At 39.5% G+C, this 14,508-nt stretch overlaps 1 protein-coding gene across 1 annotated transcript in view; it reads left to right on the top strand.

Moving 5' to 3' along the window:
* Nucleotides 1-14,508, top strand: part of ITGA2 (integrin subunit alpha 2) — a 107,608-nt gene that overhangs the window by 49,054 nt on the left and 44,046 nt on the right. The window contains exons 3-7 of the mRNA XM_007457199.1: nt 4,633-4,742; nt 6,355-6,446; nt 9,685-9,799; nt 9,961-10,088; nt 12,435-12,583. Coding sequence (XP_007457261.1) covers nt 4,633-4,742; nt 6,355-6,446; nt 9,685-9,799; nt 9,961-10,088; nt 12,435-12,583 — 594 coding nt within the window. The remainder of the gene's footprint in view (nt 1-4,632; nt 4,743-6,354; nt 6,447-9,684; nt 9,800-9,960; nt 10,089-12,434; nt 12,584-14,508) is intronic.

The raw sequence follows: 14,508 nt of genomic DNA, 5'->3' as shown, positions 1-14,508 counted from the left end.
GTTTAAACGTTTCTTGTATTTTCTCCATTCTATTTCCAAGATTTCGGATCATCTTTGCTATCATTACTCTGAATTCTTTTTGAGGTAGACTGCATATTTCCTCTTCATTTGTTTGGTGGGTTTTTACCTTGCTCCGTCATCTGCTGTGTATTTCTCTATCTTAATTTGCTTAACTTACTGTGTTTGGGGTTTCCTTTGAACAGGCTACAGGTTCATAGTTCCCATTGTTTATGGTGTCTGCCCCCAGTGGGTAAGTTTGGTTCAGTGGGCTGTGTAGGCTTCCTGGTAGAGGGGACTTGTGCTTGTGTTCTGATGGGTGAGTCTGGATCTTGTCTTTCTGGTGGGCAGGACCACGTCCAGTGGTGTGTTTTGGGGTGTCTGTGGACTTAGGATTTTAGGCAGCCTCTCTGCTAATGGGTGGTGGTGTGTTCCTGTCTTGCTAGTTGTTTGGCATGGGATATCCAGCACTGGAGCTTACTGATTGTTGAGTGGAGCTGGGTCTTAGCATTGAGATGGAGATCTCTGGGAGAGCTCTCACCGATAGATATTATGAGGGGCCAGGAAGTCTCTGGTGGACCAGTGTCCTGAACTTGGCTCTCCCACCTCAGAGGCTCAGGCCTGACACCTGGGTGGAACACTAAGACCCTGTCAGCCACACGGCTCAGAAGAAAAGGGAGGAAAGAAAGAAAGAAAAAATAAAATTAAAGTTATTAAAATAAAAAAAAACTAAAATAAATAAATAAAAAGTTAAAAAAAGAAAGAGAGCAACCAATCCCGCAAACAAATCCACCATAAAAAAAAGCCACTAAAAACTATACTAAAAAGAAATGGACAGAAAGAACCCTAGGACAGATGGTAAAAGCAAACCTATTCAGACAAAATCACACAAGGAAGCATACAGATACACAATCACAAAAAGAGAAAAAGAAAAATATATATACATATATATATATAAAAAAGAAGAGAGCAAACAAATCAGTAAACAAATCTACCAATGATAATAAGCTGTAAATACTAAACTAAGATAAACATAAACGTAGAAACAAATTAGACACAGAAAGCAAACCCCAAGTCTACAGTTGCTCCCAAAGTCCACCCCCTCAGTTTTGGGATGATTCGTTTTCTATTCAGGTATTCCACAGATTCAGGGTACATCAAGTTGATTGTGGAGATTTAATCCGCAGCTCCTCATGCTGCATGGAGAGATTTCCCTTTCTCTTCTTTGTTTGCACAGCTCCTGGGGTTCAGCTTTGGATTTCCCCCTGCCTCTGCAGGTAGGTCGCCCTTTGGCATCTGTTCTTCACCCAGACAGGAGGGTGTTAAGGGAGCAATGATTCTGGGGCTCTGGCTCACTCAGGCCAGGGGAAGGGAGGGGTATGGTAGTTATAACTGGAATGCAGGGTGAGCCTGCGGTGGCAGAGGCCGGCGAGACATTGCAACAGCCTGAGGAACGCTGTGTGTTCTCCCAGGGAAGTTGTCCGTGGATCGCGGAACCCTGGCAGTGGTGGGCTGCACAGGCTCCCAGGACGGGAGGTGTGGATAGTGGCCCGTGCTTGCACATAGGCTTCTTGGTGGCTGCAGCAGCAGCGTTAGTATTTCATGTCTGTCGCTGGTGTCCGCGCTGATAGCCGTGGCTCATGCCTGTCTCTGAGGTTCATTTAGGCGGTGCTCTGAATCCCCTCTCCTCGCACACTCAGAAACAATGGTCTCTTGCCTCTTAGGCAAATCCAGACTTTTTCCCAGACTCCCTTCCGGCTAGCTGTGGTGCACTAGCCCCCTTCAGGCTGTGTTCATGCAGCCACCCCCAGTCCCGTCCCTGGGCTCTGACCTCTGAAGCCCGAGCCTCAGCTCCCAGCCCCCACCCGACCCAGTGGTTGAGCACACAAGCCTCTCGGGCTGGTGAGTGCCGGTCGGCACCGATCCTCTGTGCGGGAATCTGTCCGCTTTGCCCTCCGCACCCCTGTTGCTGTGCTGTCCTCCATGACTCCGAAGCTTCCCCCGCTGCCCACCCTCCATCCCCACCAGTGAAGGGGCTTCCTAGTGTGTGGAAACTTTTCCTCCTTCACGGCTCCCTCCCACTGGTGCAGGTCCTGTCCCTATCCTTTTGTCTCTGTTTTTTCTTTTTTCTTTTGCCCTACCCAGGTACGTGGGAAGTTTCTTGCCTTTTGGGAAGTCTGAGGTCTTCTGCAAGCGTTCAGTAGGTGCTCTGTAGGAGTTCTTCCACATGTAGGTGTATTTTTGATGTAGTTATGGAAGGAAGGTGATCTCCACGTCTTTCTCCTCCACCATCTTGAAGTTCCTCCCTCCCCTTGTTTTTAATTGTTTTCTTTTCTTTGATGTTGAGTTGTATGAGCTGTTTATATATTTTGTATATTAACCCCTTATCATTCTTATCATTTGCAAATATTTTCTCCCATTCAGTAGGTTGTCTTTTTGTTTTGTTGATGGTTTCTATAGGCAGTATTTTAACAGTATTTAAATTAGGTAAAGTATCTGCTCAGAAGAAGACAAAAACTTTCAACTCTAACCTTAATCAAAGTTAGCTGTTTTAAAGTATTCTAGGAACTTCCCTGGTGGTCCAGTGGTAAAGAATCTGCCTTCCAATGCAGGGGACGCACGTTCAGTCCCTGGTTGGGGAACTAAGATCCCACATGCAGCTGGGCATCTAAGCCCTTGTGCCACAACTACTGAGCTTGTGTACCTCAACAAGAGAGCCTGCGTGCTGCAAACCACAGAGCCCATGCACCCTGGAGCCTGCACACCACAACTAGAGAGAGAAAACCTGCACGACGCAACTAGAGAGAAGCCCGCGCACCGCAATGAAGAGCCACGCACTGTAACGAAAGATCCTGAATGCCTCAGCAAAGATCTCGTGTGCCAGAACTAAGAACTGACACAGCCAAAAAAAATAAAGAAAATGAATAAAACGAATATTCAAAAAAAGTATTCTAGAATGCTCTATAAAATATTAGTTTGAAAATAATTGTGTAAGATGAATAAGGGGAGAAGACTATTACTGAATCATTAACTCGCTTTCAAAATAATTTGTATTTTCCTCTTTCCATGATTGTTCATGGTGTTCCCTCTGTTAAGAATGCTGACTACCAGCCTCATCCTTTGATGTCCATTTTTGCTTCCTTAGACCATTTTACTTTTTTTCAGGAGGGGGAACTTATTCATATCTTTCTACTCATTTGTATGATTATTATTTTTGTTTTGTTTTGTTTTATGGTACGCGGGCCTCTCACTGTTGTGGCCTCTCCCGTTGCGGAGCACAGGCTCCAGACGCACAGGCTCAGTGGCCATGGCTCACGGGCCCAGCTGCTCTGCGGCATGTGGGATCTTCCCGGACCGAGGCACGAACCCATGTCCCCTGCATCGGCAGGCGGACTCTCAACCACTGCGCCACCAGGGAAGCCCTGTATGATTATTATTTTACTTGTTATATATTTTAAACAGTTTTACTGTTAGTAGAAATGTACCTTAAACTTTTTTATCCACTGGAGCACTTAATTGGGCACATGTTGTTTAATCAATAATGTTAAAATATTTAGACAGAAGCCTCATGAAAAAATTTAAGTTTCATAGATCAATAATCTAATCCTTCCCAACTTTGACAAGGCAAAAATGTTGAGTCAAATATGCTTCCTTAGTCACTGGATGCTGCTGAGTAATTAACCTACGGGAGTTTCTAAAGATCAGGCTGTTACATGGACTCTTTCTGTCCATTCTTCTGTGGCCAGAAATGTCGAGTGAGTGGTTCTACAGGGAAATGCATAGTCTCTTACTGGAAAAACTCTGTAGGAAGTGAACTAACCAAAGGGAAGATGTTAGCACCCGTCTCTGACCTCAGTGTTCTGTATTCCGGCTATAAACATGATACACATAAGGAGAGCCCCACAGTACACTTGCTCTTTATTTTTGCTGAGCGTTCCCTTATATAGAGAGTAAGCATAAAGCCACTTAGATAGCTCATCTGCTCCCTAAATAACATATAAAAGTCCTTAGGGCATAGAAAGCACTGGGCAAATGTTAGTTTTCACTTTAGCTTTTAATATCGTTTCATTCTTTAGAGCTATGCTGACCAAAGAGCCACTGGCCACCCATGGGTACTGAACACTTGAAATATTACTTGTCCACATTGATATGTGCTCAAAATATACACACTGAATTTCAAACACTTAGTATGGAAAAAAGGATATCAAATAGCTCATTAATAACTTTAATATTGATTGCATGCTAGTGTGGATATATTGTGTTAAATAAAATATATTAGTTAAGTTAATTTCAGCTGTTGCTTTTTTGTTTTATTAATGTGGCCACTAGAAAACTTAAAATTACATATGTGCCCACATTTATGGCTTGCATTATATTTCTGTTGGACAGAACTGCTTTAGACAGACGTCCCAGGTATGTGGCAAGACAGCCGTACTGTAGATGTTCATCAATGATCTTGATCAGCTAAGAGAAAAAGAAGGAGAGCAAATTATAGCTGAGCAAATAGAAACTGTTCACTTATTAAAAATTGAAATTAAATTTGGTTTCTTTTTTACAGTTTTGTGGTCAGCTTTATCTTTAAGAAACTATAGCTAACATTTTATGTCTAATGGAAAATAAAATCCCTATGTCTAGGTTACTGGTTGGTTCACCATGGAGTGGCTTTCCTGAGAACAGAATGGGAGATGTGTATAAATGTCCTGTTGATCTATCCACCACTACATGTGAAAAACTGAATTTGCAAAGTAAGTTATAATTAGCAATGTGATTTTTTTACACGTAACAAAATCTCATTTGTTATATACCCAGCTGAAAAATAACAACAAAACCAATCATAGTTTTGTGTTTAAGGGATATAGACAGCTTTTGTTGCCTTTATGTCTGTAGTCATATGGGGCCCAACTGTATTCAAATTTCCAACACAGTTTGATGACCTGATTAAGAAAGATGGATGCATGGGAAATGTGCTGCCTCCTGGGCCATCTATCCCCAGACTGTGGACCAGTTTCCACCGAAATGTAGGATTATTTTGCTGGTTACTTATAGAAATCTGAGGCTATCCATACTTCTCTCCCTCCTCAAAACAACCATTAAGTATAGAAACATCAGTACTAGGTCTGATTTTGGGTGTGCTGAGAAACACTCTTTATTTCTGGTCATGTCTAAATGATTTCATTCTACAAAAAAAAATTCACAGTTGGAATTCTTTGTAATTGTTTGCAATTGCTGTTTCAATTATCCACAAAAGTAGATCTCTGTTTCCAGAAATTAAGTAGTGAAGGAGAATTGGGAAAATAGTTTGATAAGGTAGCAGGGTTAAGAGACAGTTTTTCTAATAAAAAAAGAGATGATCCTATTTGTAGGGAGAGTGGAAGGAGGCAATAAAAAGGGAGTGACTACACTGGTCAAGAATAAAGTTAACTGGATGGAATTAATGTCTCTGGTACCTGGGAAAATGAGTCTTAGGAAGAATGCTCTCTTCTCTGAAACACAGAGGAAAGAGAGAAGGCAGAAGTCTAGAAGGACCTTTAGGTAAAGGTGAGAGAAGTTGAGATTATCCTTCAAGTGTGATTATCTTCTTTGCAGTAGAGAGTGATGGGATCTGGGTTGAGTTTGGAGGCTTGAGAAGAAGGGTGAAGTTTTAAAACAGGTATCCTGGGAAATGGGGGATAAACTATATAATAAAACTTTTGAATACTCACCCCTAATATATATATTTTTATTATTTTAGAAATTTTATGCATATGTATATATACATATGAGGAGATGACTTAGCATAATTTATGTGTATACACATATACATAAACAGCATAATTTTATATATATGTATACCTGTATGTGTATATATATGTATACACCTTGGCAGAGATTAGAGGATATGAGAAAATAATGATATTATTGAGAAGAATTTCAGTGTTCAGTAGCTCAAGAATGGATACAGCAGATGATGCCCTATTTGAGTGGGAGAGAGAAGGTTGGAGAGATTTATCTATTATTCTACATGCTAGTGTCATGATTTCCTTTTAAAGTTCATTCACTATTGCTTTGAGCCAGATTCTACCATACGGCATTCTTTGATAACACTTTAAGGATATTTTTTTCCGATCCAGAATAAAGCTTTACCTGGAGCCACCATGACCTTTGCAGACTCCACCCCCTAGGATCACATTCTGCAGATGTGATCACATATTTAAATGAGCTGCCAGATCACTGAAGGCATCTCATTTCCATGCACTTCATTATATAACACGAGCACTAAATTCAGTGCTACATGTAAACCTGAGTGTACATTGAAAAAAAATGGCTTTAAATAAATGATGATTTAACCACTCTTAAAAATCTTCTCCCCTTTGAAAGCTTCCACAAGCATTTCCAACGTTACTGAGATGAAAACCAACATGAGCCTTGGCTTGACACTGACAAGGAACGTGGGAACGGGAGGATTTCTCGTGAGTGTTTACTTTTCAAATCCTCATTCCTCTCAAGAAAGTATGAAGTCAGTGTCTTCTCACCATCCCTCCTAGCAAGCCAAATCTTGAGGTTTAAATGTTTGAGCTTGATTTTGGATAAGACATGCTAGATGGAGAGCCAACATGAAAGAACAATGTGTTGATATGTAGACGTCTTAAGATATTTAGTAAAACCATTGCCACAGAATGTTTTGGAAAAAGGGATCAGAAGGAACACCGATTCTTTACCCTTGGAAAATGTGCTTTGTATTTGTTGATAACAGCAGAATTCTAGCTCTCCTTTCTCCTTCCTGTAGGAACATTCAGGATAGGTACTGCAAATTCAGAAAGTAGGTTTCAAAGCTACAAAGTACTTTTATTTTTAATCATTTCTGATAATCATTGACCAATCTGATATTATTTAAGGCATGGCTTGATCTCATCTTATTTCATGTTAATGTGTACTCTCATTTAGTTTCTAGAAAGCTGTGAAAAGACCACCACAAATCAGTAAAAGAGAATGCCTTATTTAACAAGAGGTCTGGGGACAATTAATTGGTGAATAACTTGCATATCCAAATATACTTCTGAGTGAATTAAAAAGTTAATATAAAAAACTAGAAGAAAATGGAAGTTTTCTGAAAGAGAATAATTTCTGAGCTTGGGACTAACAAAAAAATAACATTGAAAATTGTTGAAAAGATGCAACTGTAAAAAAATGAAAACCATCACCCACCAAAAAAAAAAAAAAAAAAAAGTGTTTAAAGGCAAACAAAAACCCAGTCTCATTTGACATTTCTGCCAGTCCATGTAGGTGTAACCTAGTTGTATAGCCCTGTTAAAATAGTCTTAGAAAGCTTACTTTAACTTTACATTGGTTATGGCATGCTACATTGATATGCTAACTTAAAAGCCTGGGTGTATAACCAGATTGCTCTAAAAATGTAATCGATTTTGAACAATATCATTCTATTTTTACTGAGAGATATTAGAGAGACCTTGGTACCACTAACTGAATTAAGTGTTGCTTATAATATGTGTTAGATCCATGCATAAATGAATATTGCAATGAATCTTCCTGGTTTATGATCTTCTGAAGTCTTTATCATAAGGTTGCTTTTGTCTTTTTTTTTTTAAAGTTGAATAAATTAAGAAAGAAAAACATATTAAGATACAGGGATTACAGAATGTGCTTCAAATTTTTTAGTCTGTAACTTCAGATTTTTAATGTGTAACTATAGATTTTTATATGCAAAATAAAACATTTTGTAAATCTTATTTATAAAATAAAATTGCAAGAGAATTTGAGAGATTAACAGTCAATGTAGCAAGTAGAAGGAAGGAGGGAGGGAGGGAAAGAAACCTGTTTTTTGCCTCTTTTGTTTTTAGAATCACTCATACCCCTCCATCCCCCATGCTGTGCAACAGTTTAACCAGGATACAGTGTAAAGATTCTTTTGCAACACTTTAGGATTATCTTTGTATTCTAGCTCTTAGCACAAACCTAGGCATATTGCAAATTATCTAAAACATCTTTGCAGACGAAGTGCGCGTCCACATCTGTTTGTTTCTGACTCTTGGCTTCTGTGTGTGGCAGTCCTTTGCCTAGAATTCCCTCCCACAATGTCCCATCCTGTTCCGGGCTTAAAGCAGGAATGTTGTTCTGGCATTAACAATTGGCATATTCTAATTTCAACTCCTTAATGCTGTTTTCCATTGCTTTTAAAAGAAAAAAATCTTTTTTAATGCTTCATGAGTTAGTATTTTTAAGGGTGATTAAGATAAACCAACTTGGGGGTGGGGATATAGGAATCAGGAGTTGGTATCTTATTCGGTATACTAACCCAAGGCATCAATAGTGATTTCCCCCTAACTAATTGGCAAAATGAACCAGTTTTATAAGGGAAAAACTATGCCTTGTTCATTGAGCATGAAATATGACCACAGCTATTTCTCCTTTGAGCTACCAACAATTAAAGTGGGTCAAATAAGTTCCCTTTCATTCTTCCAATCACTTTTTGCAAGTCCACACTTTTCAGTTAAGTTTTAATAATTGGTCCACAGCTTTACATAAGGTTAAACTATATAGATTTGTTTTTAAGATCATCACCAGACTTCTCTTCCCCATTTTTTCTCCTTTCACATCTAACGATTTGAATATTATTTAATCTAATGTCTCCCACGTGATTTAATCAGGAGTTCTTGGCATTCAAGGGCTGCTGAAAGGGAGAGCTTTGGGGTCAGGTCAGTGGAGATATTAATAGTTGGAGTATGATGTGCACAAGAAGACAAACGCCAGCTTTGATAACTGAAGGTTCTAGGGGCCAGAAGTATGGGGTTCTGAAGTCCTCAAAGAAATACTTTGATAACTACAAAGTTAAAAATTGGCAGTTCATGAACCTCCTTTGTGTTTGTTTAGCATGTAGAGTGTTTCAGGTTTTTGTTAACTAAATTTTCACACAAAATTCTCTCTTTGACTCTCCTTGAGAATTTGGGAGGTCTGGCCACACGGGGCCTGTTGCACACCAGCCCACGGGCAGGAGCCACAATGGTCTGCCCTGCACAGAAAGCGTGGGCTCTTCATTCACCATGGTGTCTACACCTGGCTGAAGCTCTCTTCCAGGCTGCCTGCCTGGCCCATGGGGACATGAGGACTTATGGTTTCTGCTGAAGAGTATAAATGGAAGGGACAGGAGGAGGCCTATGTTCAAGGAATAACAATGATAATGATGCTGGCTAACAATTATATATCCCTTGCTATTTACCCAGCACTGTTCTAAGTGTTTATAGCTATAGACTCATTTCATCTTCACAGCAGCCTTAAGTTAGAAGGAGGTCTGATCATCCTCATTTTACAGATGAAGCAGCTGAGACCCAGGTATCTGAGAGACAAAAAATGAACTTCGCACGCATTTTTCTCCTGGGTGTTCTCTGGAAGGACAGTACCCCTTTTGTCGAGCTTGGTGGGTGACCTGATGGGCTCCTCCCTACACTGACAGTCCCAGTGTCCCGGTCCCCAAGACGCCTGACACCAGGCACAGCACATCTGCCACCCTCTCCCTCCCGTCTGTGGGCTCCAGTGCACTTTCTCTCAAAGGCACTGTTGACTTGTTAGTTTCAAGAGTTGACGATTCCTAGAGTCTTATAAGAGAATAGAAACAGTCCTGAGTTTCACAAATGGCGAGGTGGAGGGTTAACATTTTCCATGTGTTTTGTCATTGTTTTCATTTCTTTTAAGACCTGTGGTCCCCTGTGGGCACAGCAGTGTGGAAGTCAGTTTTACACAACCGGGTTATGCTCTGATGTCAGTCCCAATTTTCAGCTCCTGACCAGCTTTTCACCTGCAGTTCAGAGTAAGTTATGAATGTGCAGAGGGTCTGAGCAATGCCTTACATTAAAGGAGGGGAAAAATTGTATCAATAAGTGCCATCCTTTTTTACTTTGTCTCATTTGTATGTGGATGTGATTTTGCCTTACCTATGGATATATGTTTCTTTCCTCATTTCCTGTGTAGCCTGCCCTTCCCTCATAGATGTTGTGGTTGTATGTGATGAATCAAACAGTATTTACCCCTGGGATGCAGTAAAGAACTTTTTGGAAAAATTTGTGCAAGGCCTGGATATAGGCCCCACAAAGACACAGGTATGGACATCCCTTATATATACACTAACCCACGGCTTTCCTTCTGAGAAAATATTATCAGAGATGAGGTCTTTATCTCTGCATTTGTCAGATCCCCATATTAAAGGCATTTAATGGTAATCTTGAAAGTTAACTGAAATTTGTGCTACACTGAGTTATTCTATCTGTGATTTCCCCTAATGCTAGTCTTTAAGCTTGGATTTCTATTCCTGATTCAGGCATCAGATATGTGTATAGCATCTTAATCCTCTTTAGATGCTTATTTTTTCCTCCACTAACTCATGAACTAATCAATACATTTAGAAATCCAATATGTAGTTTTTTACACACGCTTGGACTAATGATGACTTTCTTTTACTTACTCTTTACTGGTGAAAAAATTATCTTTCAATTTTTATAAGTAAGTTCATAGTATAATTCTACCATTTATTATTTTATAGTCTTTTGTCATATTCTAGTCTGGCCTTCCATTTTTCACACAAGACAAGTCTTTTCAATACTTCTGAATAACTTTTTATGTTTTAAAGAGTCTTTAGTTTGGTTTTCTGTCTTCCTGAGGTAGGCAAGCAAAACTCAGGAGCAGAAACGTCATGCTTTTATAACACTGAATGGCATTTTTTAAGTTTCAGGGTTTTTTCTTTCTTTCTTTCTTGTTGCATCTGCTATTTCGTGGGCCATCCTGGTTGTAGCAGGACATTGATCCAATATCAACAGGAATCAATTCACAGAGTTACTAGTTCCTGGGTTGCATCTGGTGCTCCAGGGGCCAACAATTGTTGGAACACTTTTCTAACAAGCTTTCCAGTTATCTATATTGAAATTTGCTTTTCTGCTTCCCTATACAGTATATTATAAAATATTGTTATATATTTTCCACATTGACATTGCTTTTCAATACCAAGAGGACATTAGCATCTGTCAAAACTTTGGAGGTTTCACTGTGGGCTTTCACCAGAAAATAAAATAAAATTTCTGTAAATAAGACTAGGTATAGTACTGGTTTCTGGAGAGCATCACTGTTAAGGCCCTCATAAGAGAAGTTTTCATCTGTATCTGCTTATTTTCTCTGTTTCTAAATGGGTTTCCCCCATAACGTGACTTATTGTATTTAATAGTCTCTTGTGTGGAATTCCTGGCCTTCCTCTTCTATCTTCCAATCCCGATGCATCTTCTTCGTCTCGAGAGGTGGTTTTACTCAGTATCTTCTCTTCTGTTCTAAATGTGACCTTTCTTTAAGCCCTACTATACCACATTTCTTTAAATCATCTCTTCCACCTTTATCTTTTTCACATAGAAGTTATGTGTCAGGGGGTCACCATTCTCTTCCTATCACCTTAGATTTTGAAATCCTTAGAGTTATTTTTGATCCTTTCCTCTCTCTCAAATCTTACATCCTATCCTAAAGAGGAGGGTTCAGTAATATATTTTTTGTCATTTTTCCAGTGCCTAATTAACTGCCTTCCTAGAGAAAGTAGCTGATTGAACTCAGAAATCCAGGCCTTGCCCTTCCCACCTTCCTTACACACTGACCTCTATTTCAGAGACCCTTTTACCACTGATCCCTCATCACCATTCCGATTCTGGAAGCCCCAGATCCTAGGCATAGAGAGTGATCTCAGTGCTGAGAACAAGGACGTTAACAGAAGTGTCTGACCTCCTTGATCTGAAGGATTAGGGTATGTGCCCAAATATCTTGGTCAGAAGTTGTTCTGCCTCTCGGCCCTCTCGAATAAGACTCTCTCCAATGGCATTTTCCCTGAAGACCAGAAACTTCCTGCCCTAAATGCACATATAGCAGCTTTCTTTCTAACGTCTATGATTAGAGGAAATCCAGCACAACAAAAACATTCATGTTGACCGCATTGATTAGCACATCACTTTTTCTTGTATTCAACTATAATTCTTTGTTTATTATATAATTATCATCACTTGATGATATGTTCTGTTCCATCCATGACTGCTTATAATTGTTTACATGTTTATATCCATTGGTAACTAGAAAATCTATTTATATCATTTGAATCTTCCTGTTATGAACTTAATGCTACTATTCATCCATATGGCAGTGCTTAAAAATCTACAACTATTACTCTCGAGAACCAAATGGTACACAAATGGCACATTATCTTGCTTGTCAGTAAGTAAGGCTGCCCTGCACTGATGGCCTCTGACCAGGAAGTTATTCCGCTGGAAGAAAAATAACTATTCTTAAGAAAAAAGTTGGAAATGATTCCCTTAAGCTATCAGCCCATGTCTAAATGCACTTTCGATTTTTATTATATTGGTTAAATAGGAATGATTTATAACTTAATGACAAACCTGTAATAAACTTCCTTTCTCTTGAAGGTGGGGTTAATTCAATATGCCAATTATCCAAGAGTTGTGTTTAACCTGAACACTTTTAAAACCAAAGATGAAATGATTAAAGCAACATCCCAGACATCCCAATATGGTGGAGACCTCACAAATACATTCAAAGCAATTCAGTATGCAAGGTAAGTTATGTTGCTAATAGGCCAATATTTTGATAAAATAGAAGTGCTCATAAGTAATAAAAAGGAAAGACAAAGAAAAATAAATATGTGGTACCTACACTTAAATCAGAACTAGTAGAGAAGAAAAGTCTGAACATTCTGTTACTTGAATACTTTGAGAAGACAGTAGGGGATGAAATTTTTAAATCTTTGATTTCTAGAAATTTTATAAGATATTACATAATTTTTTAAGATTTTACATGAAGTAAGTACAGTGAAATTAAAAGACGTTAGTTTAAGTTGGCAGTGGAGCAATCTGCATTTATTTGTTAATATTTATCAAGGCCACAGAAAACTTGAGCTACCGGAGCACTGCATGCAAATTTAGAAGGGCCATAGATTCCTAAGTGTTAATGACCTAGAAGTCTGAATTGAATTGAAGGGCTCATTCTACTTATAACAGGCTGGGGCAGTGTGAATTTCACAGCTATATAACATTCTCCTAATTCTTTGCTCAGTGTCTCTTATTTTCTCAGCACTGCTGACCTTCATCTTCACTCTGCTTTAATCAGATACCTTTACAAAAAATGCTAAATATTCTCCTAGTGTTAAAAAAGAAATGAGAACTGTAGGTTCACTTTCCCTTAAACCTACTTCCTGCCCTTTGTCATGGAGTTGTGAGTTCCTTCCTTCCACTGCCATAACTCCTTGAAAGAAGTGTCTATGCTCCCTTCTCCACATCCTTGAAACATATGGCTCTGCCATCAGGTAAACATGGTCCTGCCTTAAGCCTCATCCTCTTTAGCTTCCCTGAACATTTGACAATAATGAGCACGCACTGCTGTTTCTACTCCAGTTGCCATGACACCACACACTTCTAGAAAACCTGCCAACTTTTTGTCAACAAGTTTGCATCTTCACTGGCTCCTTTTCCTAATTTTTCTTCACCAAACAGAGCCCGCTCTTTTATAGCCCTGTTCTCTCAGGCACTGTATCCATTGTATACACATGAGCCATCAGTCCTGCCTGGGTTACCCCATTGCTTTGTCATTAGCCCTGACCTCTCTCCTACAATGCACACAGGCATCCGGCTGATGCTGAAAATCCTTATTTGGAGGGTTGGCTCACTAATCAAATTCAGTACATTCCAAACTGGCCTTACCCTTTTCCCTGCCCCTCCTCATGACTCTGCCATTTTGATTCATGTGTCCACCTTTTCCCCTAGTCATTCAGACTAAAAACTTGATGGTTTACTTTATTCTTCCTGCTCCTCCTTAGGTCACATATCTGGTCAGTCACCACATCCTGTCCTTTCTTTTTCAGAATTTCCTATTTTATCTGTCCCTTCTTTTTTTAGTATATTCTGTGTTCTAGTTGCTGCTTCTATCAACTGCCCACTCTCCCTATATATCTCAAAAGTAGATTCCCTACAAGAGAAGATATGATTGGTTGGGTTAATCTTTTTTGTCCCTATTAAGATGTCCTTTGGAGCCAAGCCATCTCAGAGGCCGCTGGCCAATTGCCATTATGCGAAGTACCCGTCCTGTTCCAGTAAAGTAGACTTAGGGGAAGACTAAGATGACATAGAAAAATGGCCTCGTAAGAGTTAGAAACAGCAGAGGGCCTGTATTTTTCTGCAGGGAATGTGGGTGTGGCATTTTTCCCTGGAAAGAGCTCTGGGGCCTGGCAAGCTTCCTTCTCAAGGAGAATGGCCACTTTCTGTTAAAATGGGACTCATATGGCTTTCATGATCTTTTCAAAACTTTTTCTCCCCCAGCGTCCCTGTCTCACCGCAATTTCCCGAGCTAACAGGACTCTTTCCATTGTTAGGAGAGTCGCCTAACTTCTCACACCTCCTGGAATTTAATTACTTCTATTTTCCTTCTCTTCTTCTTTTTCCTCCTTCTTCATCGGTTTCTTTCTTTCTTTTTTTTTTTTTTTTTTTT

This window comes from Lipotes vexillifer, unplaced genomic scaffold, assembly GCF_000442215.2.
Source record: "Lipotes vexillifer unplaced genomic scaffold, Lipotes_vexillifer_v1.1 scaffold208, whole genome shotgun sequence".
Taxonomy (NCBI): Eukaryota; Metazoa; Chordata; class Mammalia; order Artiodactyla; family Lipotidae; genus Lipotes; species Lipotes vexillifer.
Note: the sequence above shows the minus strand (reverse complement) of the source record. Positions and strands in the feature narration are given on the sequence as shown.